This window comes from Mustela lutreola, chromosome 6 (assembly GCF_030435805.1).
Source record: "Mustela lutreola isolate mMusLut2 chromosome 6, mMusLut2.pri, whole genome shotgun sequence".
NCBI lineage: Eukaryota > Metazoa > Chordata > Mammalia > Carnivora > Mustelidae > Mustela > Mustela lutreola.
The window spans coordinates 144,884,809-144,903,802 of NC_081295.1; the positions used below are offsets into that span (position 1 = coordinate 144,884,809).

The 18,994-nt window shown below is 51.5% G+C and overlaps 1 protein-coding gene across 7 annotated transcripts in view; it reads left to right on the forward strand.

The window, feature by feature from the left end:
• PHACTR1 (phosphatase and actin regulator 1) overlaps nucleotides 1-11,175 on the forward strand; it is a 550,922-nt gene extending 539,747 nt beyond the window's left edge. For all 7 annotated transcript variants that reach the window (XM_059179283.1, XM_059179284.1, XM_059179287.1 and 4 more), the window contains 4 exons: nucleotides 3,970-4,031; nucleotides 7,565-7,705; nucleotides 9,859-9,935; nucleotides 10,796-11,175. In XM_059179283.1, coding sequence (XP_059035266.1) covers nucleotides 3,970-4,031; nucleotides 7,565-7,705; nucleotides 9,859-9,935; nucleotides 10,796-10,811 — 296 coding nt within the window. In that variant the 3' untranslated portion in view covers nucleotides 10,812-11,175. The remainder of the gene's footprint in view (nucleotides 1-3,969; nucleotides 4,032-7,564; nucleotides 7,706-9,858; nucleotides 9,936-10,795) is intronic.
• Nucleotides 11,176-18,994: the final 7,819 nt, after the last annotated feature.

Sequence of the window (18,994 nt, forward strand, 5' to 3'; positions counted from 1 at the left end):
GGTCAACAAACAGTATTTCTAGTTCAACTCGTGACCCTTTCTCCCCACACACATCCACTTCTAATTTCTCTCTAGAGAAGAGAAACTCACGCTATGCAGAGTTTCCCGGGAACGCCATACCCTGGGCTCGCAGGTGCGCAGAGACACGTCCACACGTGCACACACGCACACACACAATCACATGAAACATCAGTCTGAGGGGCTGGATATTTCCACTGAGACCAAACTAAAATGTTCTGGATCTTCCTTTTCTACTCGTCCCGACTGTGGTCTGGGGACTTGGTCAGTTTTGAATGGTTTTGCTGAGGGTGAGCTGCCGCATTTCCCCTGGGGAGGGCTGGGCGGAGCAGGGTGGCCCAGCGAGGCGGGCCTCGGTGTGCCTCCCGCCTCCCGGCCCCAGACGGGCTGCCTCCTCCTCAGCTCTCAGTGGGCGCGGTTTTCGGGACTGGCCTCCTCAGTGCTGCCTGCATCTCACATAACTCCTAGGTCTCTAGGAATGTGTGTGTATATTTCTTTTTTTTTTTTTTTTAAGATTTTATTTATTTGACAGACTGAGATCACAAGTAGGCAGAGAGAGAAAGGAAAGCAGGCTCCCCGCTGAGCAGAGAGCCTGATGTGGGGCTCGATCCCAGAACCCTGGGATGATGACCTGAGCCAAAGGCAGGGGCTTTAACCCACTGAGCCACCCAGGCGCCTTGTATATTTCTTTCTAACCGAGAGGAGTCCTTAGCAGTTTCAAAGCTTCCTATGCTGTAAAAGGGATGAGAAGTTTTTCAGATGATTTCCACGGCCGGGGAAGCGTATGGCCTGCGTGAGATCTCCCTTTCTGCCCCAATCGGAGCCCTGATCCACTGTAACCTTTCTGTTGTTGGAGAGAAAGAAAAGCAGGTGGCCCAGGTGTCCATGTGTCCCGGAAGCAGGGGATTGCGCAGACGTTCTTCCTTCCCCTCTACCTCTTCACGCCCGCACCTACCCAATAGGCGTCTGTAGTTTTCTGGAGGAATCTTGGTACAGGGGCTGTGCTGTGTGGGGGCCCCCAACCTGCCCCCAGCCAGAGAGGCTGCAGCTCTGGGGGACCGTTCAAGTCTCAGAAACCAGTGCTTCTCTCGGCAAGGGCTCGGGTTGGGGAAGCAGCAGGTCAAGCCTGTTCCGTGCCCAGCTCCCTGGGAGCCCACAGGCGGGTGCCTCATCTGGAAAGAGACTCAGATGTCAGAGGCGGCCACTTGCGGCGTCTAGTAAGCCTGCGGGGCTTAGAGTCAGGCAACCCAAGCGGGGACTTGAGGACATTGTTCCCAGGGTCCCCTTTTGTTCTAGTCCCTCTTCCTTCTTACCCATGCAAATAGCCAAATTAAAGAACTGCCTGACCAAGTTCAAGCAGGTTGATCGTTTCAGTTTTGAAACTTTTCAGAAATGAACATCTATTTCCCATTAACTCTTTCTCCCTTGGGTTCTAGAACATTGTTTTTTCCTAAGATTTTTTTTTTTTTTTAAATCTCCCTTCTATGGAACCAGAAACTTCATGGCATGAGAAAACCCCCTCACACAAATTATCCTGAGCCTGACTTTCTGAGCTGTAAGTCACTCGAGGAGCCGTCTGTGTGAGGGGTGCTGGGGAGAGGGAGGTCGCGTCTCTGCAGCAGAGCCTGGAGGGTCTGAGGCCGCCTCCCAGCCCCCCTGCCGGCCCCCAGGGGCAGTGCTGGCTTTGTCCAGCGGCCAATGAGACACTGTGCACATTCGAGCACATAATGAGCGCACTCTGATGGTGGCGGCAGGAGACGACATCACGGCCCTTTCCTGGCCTCTCTTCCCACTTGTCTAATGGGGTTGTCTCGGTGCCCTCTGCCCGAGAATTCATGACCCTGAGTTTGTAAATGGCTTTGAACTAAAGGTATAGATTCCAGCGGTGGTCACATGTGGCCCCGCCCCGCCCCACAGGGGGACCCTAGAAACACACATGGGCGAGGGCAGCTCCGCGCTGGCTCGGGGCTCTGGGGGGGCTTGTGGGGTGAGGATGCCCCGACGGGAGTCTGAGGCCAGGACCCGGGAGTGAGGAGGAGGGGCCGGCCCCACGCGACACATGCTGGGGTAAGAGGCCGCTTATTCCAGCAAGCCAAAAAGGAGCTTGGCTGTCTAACAAGTTAGCAGGTAGCGTCACGGCGTGTGACGAGCCACTTAACTCCCTTGGCTTTTACATCCTCGTTTACATTTAGATGTGGCGGCCTCTTGGGCCCCTCAAGACCCTACTGTCTATTGAGCCCACACATGGTAAGGGAGAGCCCCCGCCCCAGCGGCCCCCTGGGTCCTCACCCTCCAGGCTTCCGTACCCCTGGCCACCTGTAGATGGCGCCCGTCTGCGGTCTCCCTTCTTTCTGCTGGAGTCGTTCATACTAAGATGTTAACGGCTGGCTCGTTTTCGTGAGTTTTTATCCAAGAGAAACTTGCGTTTTTAAAGGGAACGCTGGGCGAGAGATAAGATCTTTAAGTCCAGAGGAAGGACCTCTCTCTTGTATGGGGGAGGGACCCCTATAGGGCTTGCTGCACTAGGGTCCTCTGGTGATGACAGCCCACTGTAGGATGTGGACATTTCTGATGTCCCCGTATAAGATCCTGAACCTCCCCCCGCCATCCCCGCCCAGGGAGTCATAGCAGTCAAATTGTTCACCTGGGGCTGTCACTGAGGGCCTGAGTTCAGCTCTAACCTGCCATTGTCCCTCCCAGTGGGAAGTGTGGCCACCTTCAGGGTGTGTGGCCTCTGGCTGTGGTGGTTGTTGCCAGGGCTGGCAAGGAGAAGCCGGGTGGGACCCACTGCTGTGCACAGGGGCTTCCCTCTTTTAAAGACCTGTCCTATCCAGAGATGACCGAATCTTAAGGGTGTGCTGATTTGATGAGTTACGAAACATAATTTAACAATAGTAATTTCAAAATGAGAGTCTAAGTGCCCAGGGTGGTCTGAAGGCCACCTCGAGGGAGATTGCTTTCATTAACGTCCTTCTAAAGTCCGGGGTGAGAAGCAGAGACCCTCCTTGACACGGTTGGATGGACAGTATTAGGCTTAGACCCATGCCTCCATCCCAGAGCACAGGAGGAAAGTGACGTACCCACAGCCGCCCGCTTCGTTCACAAGGAGAAATAAGCCCACACGTCCTGGCCTCCATCTCTCTGCTCCATTCCCCAGACCCTCTTACCTACGGCTCTTTAAACATCTGATGAGTAATCCGCCCACACATTAAGCTGAGAACGTTTAGACTCCGAGGTCTTCTATCCCGAGACACTCTTTAAAAAGTCTAAATGCAGGCAATTGTGTCCCACACTCTGGCCTCCCACCTGCTCTGTGGACTTCTTGGAAGATTCAAAGAATTAATGGAATCAGGGCTTGCGAAAGGTGAGCGTATTTTGGGATTCCTCCACGCAGTCGGGGCTGCGTTTGGCGTTAGCCGTGCCTTATTTTGTTTCTGCAGCAAGTGGGAGGCGCCCCCACGAGCCAGCCTCTTCCCCTGTCCCCACAGAGCACGAGACACGAGGCCACATCACAATGAGTCCCCGTCCGGCCGTCGCTGGGAGGCCCAGGGCAGAGTTGAACGGGCCCAGGTCTTGTCTAAAGCAGGGAATCTCCCCAGATGCCCGCCCCCCCCCCAACAGCACCCCCCCCCCCCCGCGCTTGTAGGACCTATGTCCTTGTGCCGAAACCACACGTCCCAGACCAGCATTTCTCCTGAGGACTTGAAACCTCCCCACGTGGCATAAAGAAAGCGAAGTGAGAAGGCCAGCCAGCTCACCACCCATGTGAAAGTGCAGGCCGTTGGGGAAGCATCCCACAGGCAGGAGGGTGGCCAGGAAAGATGACAGGAGCTCACGACCCCCTTTCCCAAGGGGCTCGGGGCTCGGCCTAGAGCCCGCAGACTTTCAGAGGATACACCTGTGTGCGACACTGTTCCCCAGAACCAAAAGCTTCTCCCCTGTTTCCTGCAGCTCGGAATGAACAGGAGGAACAAGAGGAGAAGAGAGAGATCAAGAGGAGGTTAACTCGAAAGGTGAGCGGCTTTTCCAGGTGGGCGCTGGGACAGGTCAGGGTGGGCCCCGGTGGCGGTGCAGCTGGAAGCCCTCTCCATGGTCCTGCTCCCCGGGCGTGAGAGCGAGCGGCTCTGCACGCAGCAGCTCCTGTCCCGGGGACGGTGGTCAGCTCAGGGTCAGGACCTGCCGTCCTTCCGGCTGGTGACATTCTGTTGCCGGACTTTGTGGCACCCATCCCCCTCAGACAGCTTGACGGCCAGTGCCTTATACTTTCAATCACAGAGAATATTTTGTTTTTTAAAAATTCACCAAATTCCCTAAAAATTCACCACCCCAAGCTTTGGAAATTCATTGTCAAAATTAGTAGTTCAAATATAATGCAGTCACGTGCCTGAGAGTTTCCCTTGCCTCTGAGACTATTGCTTACCTATTGGCTGAGAACCGAATGACTGCATTATGCCAAGTCCAGTCTGAATTACTGATTAGGAAAATGCCAAAAGTACTGATAAATTTACCGAAGATGTTTGAAAAGCACTTCAGGCCATAAGGCTAGAATTTTTATGTACTTTAACCCCAAAAATAGATGGCCTGGCAGCTCAAAGTAGACCCAGAAATGGATCTAATTCTGTACGAGTGGCCCTAATAACAGACTCTTATTTGAACCTGTTCTTGGATGGCGATGAGGAGTTTAATTAATTGATAGCACGTAAGACATAATACTATATTCTGTCTGACTAAAGTGTTTTTAATCAGCCTCCTACAGTGACCATCATGAGAGAAAGATACTCAAATCTTAGAGACAGTTAAGAGATCCATTAAAATTAATTTTTAAAGGTTTATTCATGGATTTTGTCTCCCTAGAAATATTACATAAAGGAAGAAATTCAGAGATTCTAAAACACCATACCACTTACTAGGGTGATGATTTGTGTCTCTCGGACTTTCTCTCCCTTAGGGCAACCCAAACATCTGGTGACAAGCCAGATGGCTCCCCAGTTATCAGGAGTAGGAGAAACATACCTGAAGGGCCAGGTGATGGGCTGCACCCCCTCGGTGGGGACCTCGAAAGAGAGCTAGGTGACCTTCATTTGGGTGCCCTCACCCAAGGCACAGGCTGATTTTCCGAGTCCCTCAGAGCCCCGGTCCTTGGGCGCAGGGCAACCCCCCCTTCCTGAGCCTGGGCAGTGAGAGGGTCTGGGCAAGGGGCCCAAGCTTAAGGGTGCCCTTGAAATGACCAGGGTATCCAGAGCAGGCTGGTAATGACCTCTCCTTTCTCATACAGAAAAGCCTAGACATTCAGAAAAAAAACTTCAAATCAAATTGTCAACAGGTTCACTGGGGTTGATTGCTGGGCCCAGAAATTGCCCTGAACTTGAGGGGTTTCTTGCTAAAAACTCGTAATAGGAAAATACTGAAGCATACGCTTCGTTCTTACAGAAACTCAGCGAACGGCATCACTTGGCAGCAGAGCAAGGGAAGGGGTGGGGGCTGCGAGGGATAGGCACCCCCAGAGAGCCCCTCGCTTTTGCAGGGCTCCAAGAGAGAACTGGCTCGTTTTCCTCCCCATGAGGAAAACTGCCTGAGAATGTCAGCACCTGCCTTCCCTGGGACTAGCTCCGGGAATGGAAAATAGTGAGTTTAAGGGAAGGGAGAACAGTTTTTTATGGGAGAGGCTGGAAGGAGCTTCTACCTCTGTTCTTGCTATACCTGCCCGCAGGTAGCGGATTCTGTAAGGCCTCCCGGCCCCGGCCTGGTGCTTCCCCTCCGGATCCTCGAGCATAGCGAGACCACATGCCAGTGGTGGCGGCCACTATTCAGTTACCCGCCACCCGAGGATTTCCTCAGTACGGTCCCATTTACTTTTAATGTACTGCTGAGAAAAATGGACCCCAGAAGCGGATGCTGACCGCAACACACCATTCTTTTTCTTCAGCCAAATTGAGACTAACCTAAAAATGACAGGCTCTGTCTTTTAAGGGATGCCAGCCTACCGCTTTCAGAAAGGATGCTCGCTAGCTGCACGAATGGATGGGCAGAAGGAAGGAGGGAGGGAAAGACAGAGGGGAGGAGGGGCGTGCACGCGCGTCCAGTTGTACTAATAGTGGGATTTGGGTCTCAAGTAGTTTACTCTAAAGTACCTGGTTTCAAGTGATATTTTTGCCATAGATTAGAACACAAGTTGACCAACCCCTTCTGCCAGCCCACCATCCCCAGAAACCTGACTTGAGCCGCAAAGATCATTTCCTCATCGTCTGAGGAAGGAGGTCCATCAGCCAGCAGCCCGACGCCCCTCTGGGCACCGAGGAGTGGGGGCACAAGCTGGTGCTCAGGGGAGTGGGCAGGGGGTGTGGTCACTGGGTAGCTGGCCTCCAAGCTGCCTGAGACGCTCCCAGGGAAAGACGCTCCCTCGGAGCACATGGGTACAGCGCCCTATTGATTTGGAGAGATGCTGTCTAGAGTCTCCGTGGGACTCAGGCATGACAAATAGTCCCTGACCTTTAGATCTAACATTCCGTCTTTCTGTTCACTCTGGACTTCGCTGTCCAGTCTATTAGTTAAATATCCAGATCGTGATTTCCAGAAAACACAACTAGAAATTTCATGCTTAGCCTTGTCCTGGTCACGGTGCACTTAGAAATTAACGCTGTTTGTCTAGCACCCCGTGGTACATCTTGCCCAAGAAAAGCAAGGGATTTCGAGTGGGTGTCCTGTAGCGGGGAAAATACGAAATCGGTGAACGTTTGTACTTTCACGATAGTGCAGAAGCTGCTAAAGAAAGAGCGATGGTGTCCCTCCAGAAGAAGTCAACTTAGTGGCAGGAAATGAGAATAGAAAGGTCAGCCTGGTGCTGTGCAAGTACAGAGGGAGGGTGCCAGCCACGGGGCCAGGGAGAAGGTCTTCTGCGTGGTGCAGCCCAGCCCTGCAGACCCATCCTGTGGGCCTGGCCCCCGGCTTCCCTAGCACAAACCCAGCCTCGCTCTGCATGTGGGGACCGGCTTTTCAACGTGAACTTCTCGGGGAGCAGGGTCCCCTCGGACCTCCTCAGTGGTGCCTAAACACCCCTGAATCTGCGTGGTGTTTGCATGTACACCCTCTGTGTCTCACACACACATGCACACACATGCAAACTGATTTACAGACTCAGCATGCAGAGTGCACTCAATCTGACACGTGGTCGTGCACTTACAAAACCAAAATGGGACAAGAGTGTGGGGTAAGATGTCACCTGCTGGGATAAGGGACACAGGTGTGGGAAGACGCGCACCCACGCAGGCAGCCAAGTGGCTTGTAAGAGGCGCTGCGGTGTCGCTAAGGGACTGTCTGGCTGTCCGTCCGGATCAGCCGGTAGGCAGGTGCCACCAGGGAAAACCAGGCTCGTCTCTCTCAGGGTCCTGGGAAAGGCCCAGGCGTCTGAAGCCCTAGGTCCCTAGCAGCGGCCCGTCCCTCACTTGCCAGGGGAGGTGCTGGTGGCCTCTCACCGTCCCCTGGAAAGTCACAGGCCAGGTCGTCTAAGCTGCTCTGGCTGACGGGGCCCATCTCTCCTTCCCTGCAGCTCAGCCAAAGACCCACAGTGGAAGAACTTCGAGAAAGAAAGATCCTCATCCGTTTCAGCGACTACGTGGAGGTGGCAGACGCTCAGGACTACGACCGCAGGGCCGACAAGCCGTGGACCCGCCTCACCGCCGCCGACAAAGTAAGCAGAGAGCGAGGGGTGGGGTGCTGGGTCCTCGTGCCTCAGTTTGCCCTGCGTGGGCTTTCCCGCCTGCTGCCAAGAGCCCGCAGCGAGAGCAGCAGCGGAGCCGAGGTCCCGGGGTCCCTAGGGGAGTGCGGAGTGGCCGTGGGGCCTGCGGAAGGCGCTGCTTCCCCAGCTCCTTTCCCCCGGGGCTCCAGGCTCTCTGCGGAGCAGAGTGCTCACTGAGCTGCCTCGCCCTGCCACGGGGAGGGCACAAGACAGTCCCGTAACAGCACGTGACAGGGCGGCCAGAGGCAAGGCAGCCTGGGAGGCTGGGCCCAGAGGAGCAGAGTAGCGCCCATGCGGGCACACAACGGTCCACGAGCGCGGGGCCCCACACTCAGCACAGACCTTCTGGGAAGGGGACCCTGTCCTCGGCACCCGCCAAGGCTCACACAGCCAAAAAGAGACCAGCTCACTGTGTCTGCCGTTATTACAACCGCACAATAGAAACGGGACAGATCACAGACGGCAAAACCGGCCTCGCTGCGCTGCCCCCTCGTCCATTTGGAAAACAAAGAGTAACCTGACGTTGAGTTTGTTTTATAGGAAATAGCGGCATCATTCTTGGGGTGCCTGGGTGACTCAGTCGGTTAGGCACCTTCAGGTCTTGATCTTGGGATGGTGGGTGCAGGCCCCTCGGGAGGGACACCTCATTCTTACCTGTCCGCTGGACCACGTATCACAATGAACCTCTGCTTCGTAACCCTTTGTGACTCTAGTCCAGTCATCCTGAGGGACTGGAGAGCTAAGGGCATTTAAAAAAAAAAAAAAAAAGTCTAAATTAATGACTACATCCAATGTGCAAGAGACACCGGGGGCCTCTCTTGAAGAGTCCTGCCTTCATCCCATGAAGTCCCAGGGCCAGTGGCTTTTATAAGAAAGCGAGGCCCACTTTTATAAGTGGCGAGGTCCTCCGCAGCAACACTCTGGCCTCGGACTGATCGCAGGGAGCGTGAATGCAGGCAAGCTGCTACACTTGGGTGGGAATGGTGGGGCCCGAGGCAGACTTTCCAGAAGGGTTTTCCACGTGGCAGGTCTCCTGCACAGGTCCTGGTGAATGGCAGCCTCTGCCCTCCTTTTAAACGTAGCACCCCTCTCTTCCCTGTGCAGGCAGCTGTGGCGGGGGACCCCAGGGACTGGACCCACCACCCACTAGACACACACAGACCCAAAGACCCAGTCCCCAGGTAGTTGTGTCATATAAACAGGAATGGAGGAAGGGACCTTGCCCTTTGGTTCACCCTCGGACCGCAGTGTGCTTGCTGACCAAGGATGAGGGGGATCAGCAGAATTCAGGGGACAGGACAGCGTGACCCCACGCACGTGCCGAAACTGTGCAGAGCAGGCAGAGAGGGAACCCTCTACTTCCGCACAGGCTGCTTCGGCAGAGGAATAGGAAGTGGTGCCCCGAGGCTGATAAACAGGCACATGGGGCACCTGCCTTCTCTGGGGGGAGCCCAGCTGACCCCACCTAAAGAATTTCAGCCCCCGGGGAGGAAGTGATGCCAGGGACCTTCTGTCCCACTCAGTCCTCACCACTCCTGGCCGTCTGATGCCCTCCCCTCGGCCACAGCTCCTCTCTGTGGGCAGTGCTGGAAGGAGGTGGCCGTTCACACATAGCCCATGACCTTGGTCATGGCACAGATGTCCTCAGTCAACAGAGCTGTAAACGAGTGAGTGCTTTGGAATCAAAGTGGGGCGATCACCTATTCCCTTGATTTGAGGAATGTGACCCACACCTTCTAGAAAGATCCATCTTGAGGTGTCCCGTGCTTGTGGTGAGCTCAAAGTGTTTACCTAAGGAAGACGAGAGGTTGACATTTAAATGTGCCCTTAAGACCCCAGACGTGTGGGGCAGATCTGTGCGGCCTACATGGCGGTGCTCGTGGAGAGAGGAAGACTGGGCAATATGCCAGATCTCACCATTTGTCATTTACATTTAGCGAGAGGGGGATACTTAGTAGGTTCTGGGGGATTTTTTTTCCCGTCCCAGTGAAGAGTTCATTTTCCGTACTTTGTGTCTTATGGCTTTGTCCAAGAAAAGAGAAAGTAAAGATGAACTCCTTTCCGTCTGCCTCTGCTGCATACTCACGGGCCTCTCTCCATTCCAGGCTGCCATTCGAAAGGAGCTCAATGAATTTAAAAGCACTGAAATGGAAGTTCATGAATTGAGTAGACATTTAACAAGGTTAGTGTTATCGAGGGGTCCTTGATCCGCTTTTCCAGCTCACGCTGTAATACTTGCTTCCAGACTGAAACTCCCCCATCTGCCGCTGGGTCGCAGGAGGGGGCGCAGGTGTGGGGGGCGGGGGGGGTGAAAGGTCAGCGTGAAGTTCCCCTGCGGTTCTGAAGCTCGGGGATGGAGCACGACAGCCCAGGTTAAGTGGAACCTTCGGAAAAGTCTAGATTTTAAATTATCCAAACGAAAGACCTGATTCAAGATCTTAAGTGCTAGAGCCACCAGTAATGCCAGACAGGTCTTTATGGAAACTGGAGCTGAGAAGAAAAGACCACTGACAGTTTATAGCCAAACCTGGGCAACAATGCCAAATCCCTATGGCACTTCCAAGGTGGGTTCGCTCCCGTGATTCCATGTCCCCCTGTCCTCCTTTGGGGAAACAAGCACAGAGAGATTCGAGGGGCTGATAAAAGACCACGTGGCTAGTGACAGTGACAGAGTCATCAACTCCGTTCTTATGACTCATACCGAACAGTGCCTAGGTGACCATTTTAGAGAAACAGAATGTACCAGCTCTGTAGTGCGTGGACTCGGGGACACAGGTTGGCCACTCCACCCAGCTGTGGGCCAGCAGGGCCGTCCAGTGGGACCCCCAGGAGCTCTGGAGTAAACCACTCAGAATCAAAGGTGAACTCCCTGGGCCCCAAGGGCTGGAGGAGTGCTGCAGGCGTGTGCCCTCGGGTGGAGGTTTAACCAGATTCAACCCAGCACTTGCGAGCAATGGGGCATCTGAGGATGGGAAGCTCAGACCAGGGAATCTGGCTCCTTTAATAGCCTCTCAGTCTTGATCTAATTATTTGTTTTCCCAGGTTTCACCGACCTTAACAGTCAAATTCCTCCTGAGTGCTATGCTGTCTTCAAAACATAAATTTATAAGAACCATAAGTGCTGGTATTTATTCACTTCCCCATTATGATGTAAATCTTCTGAACTGCCTTTTTTTAAAAAAGAAGAAGAAAAATAAAAGGAAACGTGATCAGGATTCTCTTTGCGAAAATGCGATGGTCACCGCTTGGCGGTCAGAGCCACTGGCGCGACCGCGGATACTGAGGTCCCCAGCGGGCCAGACGGAAGACGGCCTCTCCAACCAGGCCCGGCGGGCCAGCCTCCTTGAGGCTCGTTTAGGCCCCAGCGAACCTCGTCCCCTGGAGTGTGTGTCACCTGGGTCCAAAGAAAGCCAAGGCAGTGGGTTTGGCCTGGAACGGACTTGGCCAGATACACTGGCTTTAGGCGTGGCGTCCGGCTCGGGGGCCGCTGCGGGGGAGCACTAGCCTCGGTGGCCCCCGTCCCTTCTCTCTCTTCAGCCATCATCCAGACAGAGAACAAAAGGGAAGATGCTTTTCTGGGGGAGTCTGTGGTCGGTCCCCAGAGTGTGTGTGCCCCAGGTGTGGAAGGCCACCACGGAGCGCCTAGCCTGTCCCCGCAGACTAAGCTTAGCTGCCTTCTAGGGAGCTCTGGTTTAGAAGGGGAAAGCGGTCATCTGCTCAGTTCAAGTGAACTGACCCATCAGTGTCAAAAAAGCCCAATGTCGCGGGTGATCTGACGCACATGGCCACCGCTGTGGTGCTCCTATGGTACTCGTGCGTCCGAGGGTAAGGACCCTGTTGAGGACAGAAAGGCTGGGGTACGAGACTGCTTGGCTGGTGTTCCTCATTTTCTCTGTGCACCCTGGGGCCGGGGACTGTGTGGCCTGGACATAGTGAAGAGCCTCCGAGTCTAGGACCCGTGCATGCCAGCCAGAGCCCCGGCTTGCAGGACTGGCGTCCGGCCACAGATGGATGGGTCCTCCAGAACCATTCGATGGCCTTCTAGTCTCCTTTCTTTGCACTGACGAGTTTCTGCAGAAGAGCTTCAGGGTTTGGCACATGGCAGAACCGCGCCAACACCAGCCACGCCTGCCCACGCTGTACCTTCCCACTCCGCTCTGGAGAGACCCCTTCCTCTCCCTCATGGTGCTGGTAAGGCTGATTGGAGGTGTAGCTCTCACTGTCCCATGCGCTTGGGACCACAGAAGACAGTGCTCTTTTGACAGAGGGACACCGAAGATAGGATGTGCAGTGAGGAAGGACAGCCCCCAAGCACCAACAACTATCTTAACGAGGCCCGTTGCAGCTTCTTCTGTTTTCCTTCCTGACAGACCTCGTAGGGCCCTCGGCCCCACAGCTCTGCCTGGCCTTCTGGAGTGGTCTCCCAGTTACCGCCATCTCTCCAGGTAATGGCTCGCTCCCCTCCACATGTGCCCAAGAGTTAGTTGCCAGATTGGCCTTCACAAAAAAGGAGTTACCCAGTTCCCACCCCCAAAACGTGTGGGAAGCATTACTCTGGGGACCCACACCCCTCCGGGAGGCCATTCATTTCGCTTCCGGCAGGCATTCATGGCTCCAACAGCTGGCATTGAAGCCAGGAGCTGGGCCTATTTTGGGGGGGGAGCTCAGGGCAGTTCTTGAGGCGGTGCCCACTGTCCACTTTCCTCGTAGCACTTGGAGTGAGCACGCCACTGCCCTGCCCCACGAGGGGCACCATCACTAGATGCTTTTCTCTTTGAATGTTGAGTCTGAGTAGTTAACTGCCGTGGGAAGGTATCGTTCAGGGAAAACACGGTCGGGATTTTAGTGTGGCTGTAAACACAGCCTTCCCGAAAGGCTTACTGACGATTGAATGTGCAAATGGTATGACGAAAGATGTCTTTTGGGCTCTTTCGTTTGACTTCTTGATAGCAGGCATTGTTCCAGGCAGAAGTGCCTGCCTTGCCAGGATTCGAGTCCGAGCTTCCTGTAACTCCCAGCTGGCCTTGTGCGGCTCCCAGGGCCCTGGTGTGCTGGTCAGGCCTTTGCCGGGCCCAGGAGCGAGTCCTAAGGGAACTCCTTGCCTGGACTCCTCCTTCGAAGGCCAGCGGCTTCTCTGCTGGCTTCCGTTCTTGGGCCTCTGAGGCCCAAGGAACGTGACGCCCAAATCGATTCCCCTGTGGCCAGCCAGCAGCCCAGGTATCCTGCCCAAAGTGCCCTCCTGTTGCAGTCCACGTTGAGCACGGAAGACAGGGAACACAATTTCCACTTCCATTCCTGCAGAGCACCCTCTTTGAGAAGTTAGTTGCGGGAATTAGGGGTGAACCTTCCACACCCCTGAGATCTCGCCCGCCACCATCAAAGTGGGCTACTTCAAGCCCAGTTTAGGGGGCTCGGCCACCTCAGTGGGCCACAGGATGGGGCATCTGCTGTCTCTTTCCTGCCGTGAAATCTTGAGGTCTTTACAGAAATCTATCCAAATTTCTCTTCTGCCGTAGCGTTAGGACAACTGGAAGATATTACAAAAAAAAAAAAAAAAAAAAGGTGAGATAGGCTGGATGGTTTTAAATGCATCCCTTTTCTTAAAAAGCTGCAGTTCTCAAAGGTCTTGTGCATATACGTCCCCAATGGAGCCTTTTGTCATTTGGATTAGCATGAGAGGAAACGTGAAATCTCTCAAATCTAAAGGTTTCCCTCTCGAAATCAGACATTGCCCCTACGCACCCCCACCATCTGTGACGGAAGGGACTGCCATCGGCCTACTTGCTCTTTCAAAATTGCTGATCTTTTCCTCTCCAAAGGCCCTTAAAGCCCTGTAAAACTTTTAAAACTTTAGCCTTTATGTCAAATTAGAGAAACCAAACAATGTGATGGTAGATGTGATAAAAACCTGAGTTTATTTTTCTCCCGCTTATGAACGTGTATTTATATTTGCCGAATGAATATCGTGGTGTGTGCTTCAATGAATGGGATGTCAGGCTCTCCCTGTGCACGGCGGTGGGTGGAGGTCACCTTAAATGACTTTTTCTTCCCATCTGTCTGTCAATCCCCAAACTAGTTGCTTTTTCCAGTTGCTTCCCGGGTGTCTGTACATAGTTTGTCTTTGTATAGGAGCGCTCTCCTGTGTTCGAATTTAACAGATGATGGCTGTATGAGGAAGACCATGTAAACAGAATACAAACTAAACTGGATCTCTATGGCCTAGGTTTTGTACATACAGAAACTGCATGGTATTTAAATTATTGTTTGTCTCTGATGATGTATGCAGTTTCTTTAAAAACAAATCCAAAAAAAAAAAAAAAAAAGTCTAAAAAAACAACCATTTCTTGACTCCTGTGTGTTTTGTCCACCATTGAAGATAGTTTGGCTGAGGACAGGGTTTGGGAGGAAGGCAGGTCAGTCCATCAGCAAACAGTAAGAGTTATGGAGACAGAAAACCACCTCCTGCATGGGCTGGTACCCGGTGGCGGGGGCGGGGGGGGGGGGAGGCTGACTGCACAGAAATTTGAGTTCTTCGACTTTGAAAGATACAGCGCTCAACTGTCTGTTCTTGAATAATCGTGAATAAGGAATATAAATTAACTGTTAAATCCCTCAGAGTCATCTCTGCAATGTCCGATATCAGCTCTGTGAAGCAGCAAGGGGGGGGTCACTGCCCCCAAAGCGAAAGCCCAAAACTACCTGGTTTTTGAGTACGAACTTACCTCTATCTCCAGGAGAAGTCTTATGTATTTGTAAAGCTCAGAGCTTTATCACTTAACTTTCCGGTCGTCATTTTGTCTTTTCAAAGGTTCTGGGGAGAGCGAGAGGGCCTTCAGTGCTTGCTGGCTGCATTTTAGGTGTGTGTGTGGGGGGGGGGGGGTTACTGGACATCGTGTGTTGGGCCCAGCAGCAGAAGAGGAGCCTACCGCAGTCCTGCCGCCACGCACCACTCCTAGGAATCGCGCTGGAGGTCTCAAAGCACAGATGTCAACCCGGGAAGTCTGCGTGGGCCTGAGATTTCTGCATGTCTAGCTAGCTCTCAGGATATCTGATGCTGCTGGCCCAGGAATCCTGCTGCTGAGTAGCGAGGGCGTGAAAGAATGAAGGGAACTGCTTTTCCCTCGCCTGGGAGTTTCCAGGCTCAGAAGAGCCTAGGGGCCGCATGCACTGCTTATTTCTCTATAAGCAGAGGCCACAAAGCCCCCATGGGGGTTGTTGGCCTTCAGCAGTATGGTGCCAGGGGGTGCACGCTCTCCCCTGTGCTGGCAGATGGGCCCCGTAGCAAGAGTCGCAATATCAGAGACAGCCAGCAGTGACAGGTTTTCAGGGTTCAGGCCGAGAGCTTTGCCCCCCATTCTGCTCACCCCAGAGCTCTCTGACTTGAATACATCTCATTGGCAAAACCACACTACACACTACAGTTACCCAAGGGAGTGAGAGACCTCTAAAAAAAAGCTTTGGTATCACCCTAATAGGCTCTGCCCTGCAAGAGCGAAGGAAACTGACCATCCTGAGGGAGCCCTCTCTGAAGTAAACAAAGGTTATGGCTACACATTCCCCATAGGTAGAGGCTGCCACTGTGTCTGTCCATCCATTAGATCTGGTTCATCCTCAGACAAGTGGTGGCTGTCTCACAACACATAACTGAGCAATGTGGCCAAGTCTCTCACTCACTCACTCTAGGCCTCAACTTTCTCATCTGGCAAATGGGAACACAGATGTCCTATGCTATCAACTAGCACAGCAGCTTTCTACAACTTGGGCTTATCTGAATTTTAAGACAATAAGCCCTTAGGAAAGAGTAAGCTTTAAACAAGTCCTGCCAGGGCAGTCTCTTGGAGAACAGTTTGGATTCCTCTCCTTCAGACCACCTGCAAGTCTGACACACATGCCTGCCTCCACTCCTTGCCTTAGGTTGGCCTCCTGGAGGTCCTGCTGGTGGTGCGACCTGCCCCCTCCCCCATCTGCCCTTGGGGGGCTCATCCCGAAGCTGGTATCAATCAGACTGCCCTGTGCTGTCCTGCCTCCCCTTCGTCCCTGCAAACCACCTGGGAGACGGCGGGGGGCCTGCTCTCTTTCCTCTACTACACCAACTTTGGGGCTGCATCAGTGATGTGCTCACACCTGATCACTGATTGAAAGGACAGGTTTGGCACCAGAAACACTCTCTAACTGGCTCCCTACAGGTCCTTAGCACTCCGCTGGCCTCAGACGAACCACAAATCTATACAGCTCAGATCTACCCTGAGCTCCTGGCCTGGGTTTCCAAATGTCACAAAGCAGCAGTGTAGCACAGATGTTAGGAACATAAGGTGCTGCCCCATAGCAGGACACCCTGGGACCTCCTGCCCCACGAGGTCACACCCTGTAGGGAGCCCCTGAGGACCCGAGGGCTTCACCTGCCTTGACTAGGCCACCCTCTTCCCATACAAAGCATTCTGGGACCCTCCAGCCCACATCGCACTGCAGCCGCAGCTACTCACCAGGGTACCCTCTACAGGGAGCAGTCCAGCACCCCCTGGTCTGTGCCCACCTTGGCTCCAGCTGCCCCATCAGGGTACCCTCTGCATGGAACACCAAGGGACACCCCAGCCCATGCCCACTTCAGCTTAGGCCATTCCACCACAGCAACTCAAGCACTGTCCTGGGACACCCCCCTCCCCACCCCCCTCACCCCCTGCCATCCCCAGTCCATGCTAACCACAGCTCTAGCCAAAGTCACGAGGCGCACACAGTCTACACAGGGGATGACCATACACAAAACTATTCCTTCAAATTTAGAAGTAGCTGCTCCCCCTAATTCATATAAACAAACACAAAGTCAAGCAAAATGAGAAGACAGAGGCATATGCTCCAAACAAAAGAACAAGATAAAACCTCAGAAAAAGAAAAGGAAATGAAGATAATCAATGTACCTGATAAAAAGTTTGAAGTAATGGTCATTAAGATGCTCACAGGCCTAGGAAGAAGAGTGAATAAATTGAGACTTTAAACAGGAGAAAGAAAACATGAAAAAGAACCAGAGTTGAAGAATACAATAACTGAAATGAAAAACACACTAGAGGCAATCAACAGTAGATTAAAGGATGCACAACAGATCCGCAATCTGGAAAACAGGGTAATAAAGAGCACACAAACTCAACAGCAAAAATAAAATAGAATTTTAAAAATGAAGATAGGTTAAAGGATCTCTTGAACAATATGTCCAGCAAACAAACATTGGCCTTATAGGGCCGCAGAAGGAGAGAAGAGAGAGGGACAGAAAACTTGAAGGAGTGATAGCTGAAAACTTCCCTAACTGGAGAAGGAACCAGATTCAGGAACCAGAGAGGATTCCAAAACACAAACAGGTCAACACCACACATGATAATTAAAAGGTCAAAGATTAAAGATAGAGAAATTTAAGAGAGATGTAACAAGTTACACACAAAAGAAACTCTGTAAGACTATTTGCTGATTTTTTCAGCAGAAAGAAACTTTGCAGGCCAGCAGTGAGTGGCATGACATATTCAAACTGCTAAAAGAAAAAAAATTACAATCAAGAATACTCTACACAGCAAGATTATGATTTAGAATTGAAGGAGAGAGCCTTTCCCCACCCCACACACACACGCAAAAAAAGTTGGAAGAGTTCATCATCACTAAACCAGCCTTATGAGAAATCTTAAAGGAACCTCTCAAGCGGAAAAGAAAAGGCCATAATTAAAAGAAAAATATGAAAGGAAAAAATTTCATGGGTAAAAGCAAACATTCAGTAAAGGTAGTAAAGCAATCACTTACAAAACTAGTATGAAGGGAAAAAAAAACTAGTATAAAGGCTAAAAAACAAAAATATTAACAGGAATTAACTAAAAAATTTTAGGGTAATCACAAAATTTTTAAGAATGTAAAATATACAAACAAAATGAAGAGGAATTAAAAATACAGCTCTTTTAGAATATATTCAAACTTAAGTGACCACCAGCTGACATATATTCAGGATGAAGTAGGACTATATGTTAACTATATGTGAGGTTTATATGAACCTCATGGAATCAAACACCAAACACCTATAATAGATACACAAAAAATAAATCCAAAGAAAGCTAAGCAAAATAATAAGAAGGCCATCAATCACAAGAGAGCAAGAGAAGAAGCAGAGAGAACTATGAAAACATCTAATAGACAACAAAATGGCAATAAATACATACCTATCAAGAATTACTTTTTTTTTTAAAGATTTTATTTATTTATTTGACAGAGAGAGATCACAAGTAGATGGAGAGGCAGGCGGGGGCGGGGGGAAGCAGGCTCCCCACTGAGCAGAGAGCCCAATGTGGGACCCGATCCCAGGACCCTGAGATCACGACCCGAGCCGAAGGCAGCGGCCCAACCCACTGAGCCACCCAGGCGCCCCAAGAATTACTTTAAATGTAAATGGTCTACATACTCCAATCAAGACACAGACTGGCTGAACAGATGGAGAAATCGCCAATCTGTGTGCTGCCTACAAGAGACAACAGATCTAAAGACACACACAGACTAAAAGCAAAGGGATGGAAAAAGACATTCCACACACATGGAAGAGGGCGGTGAGGAGGAAGTCAGGCAATACTTCCATCAGACAAAATAGACTTTAAAATAAAGGCTGTAATGAGACAAGGGCATTATATAAAAATAAAAGGATCAATCCAGAAAGTGGTGATATAATAATTGTGAACATCTATGCACCCAACACAGGAACACCTAAATACATAAAACAAGTATTAACGAACATAAAGGAAGAAATGGACAGTAATGCGATAATAGTGGAAGACTTTAACACCTCACTGACATCAATAGATCTATCCAGATAGGATTCAATAAGGGAAAGGTGTCTTTGAACAACACATGAGACCAGATGGACTTCCTATGGAGATCATTCCATCGAAAAACAATAGAATACACTTTTTTTTTTCAAGTGCACGTGGAACATTCTCCAGGATGGATCACATATAGACCACAAAACAAGTCCCAATAAATTTAAGAAGATTGAAATCATATCATGCCTCTTTTCTGACCACAACAGTATGAAACTAGAAATCTATTACCAAAACAAAAATCTGGGAAAAAACACAAACATTGAGGCTAAACAACATAGTACTAAATAACCAATGGGTCAATGAAGAAATGAAAGAGGAAATAAAATACATGGAGACAAATGAAAATGAAAACAACAGTTCTAGACCTTTGGGATACAGTGAAAGCAGGTCTAAGAGGGAA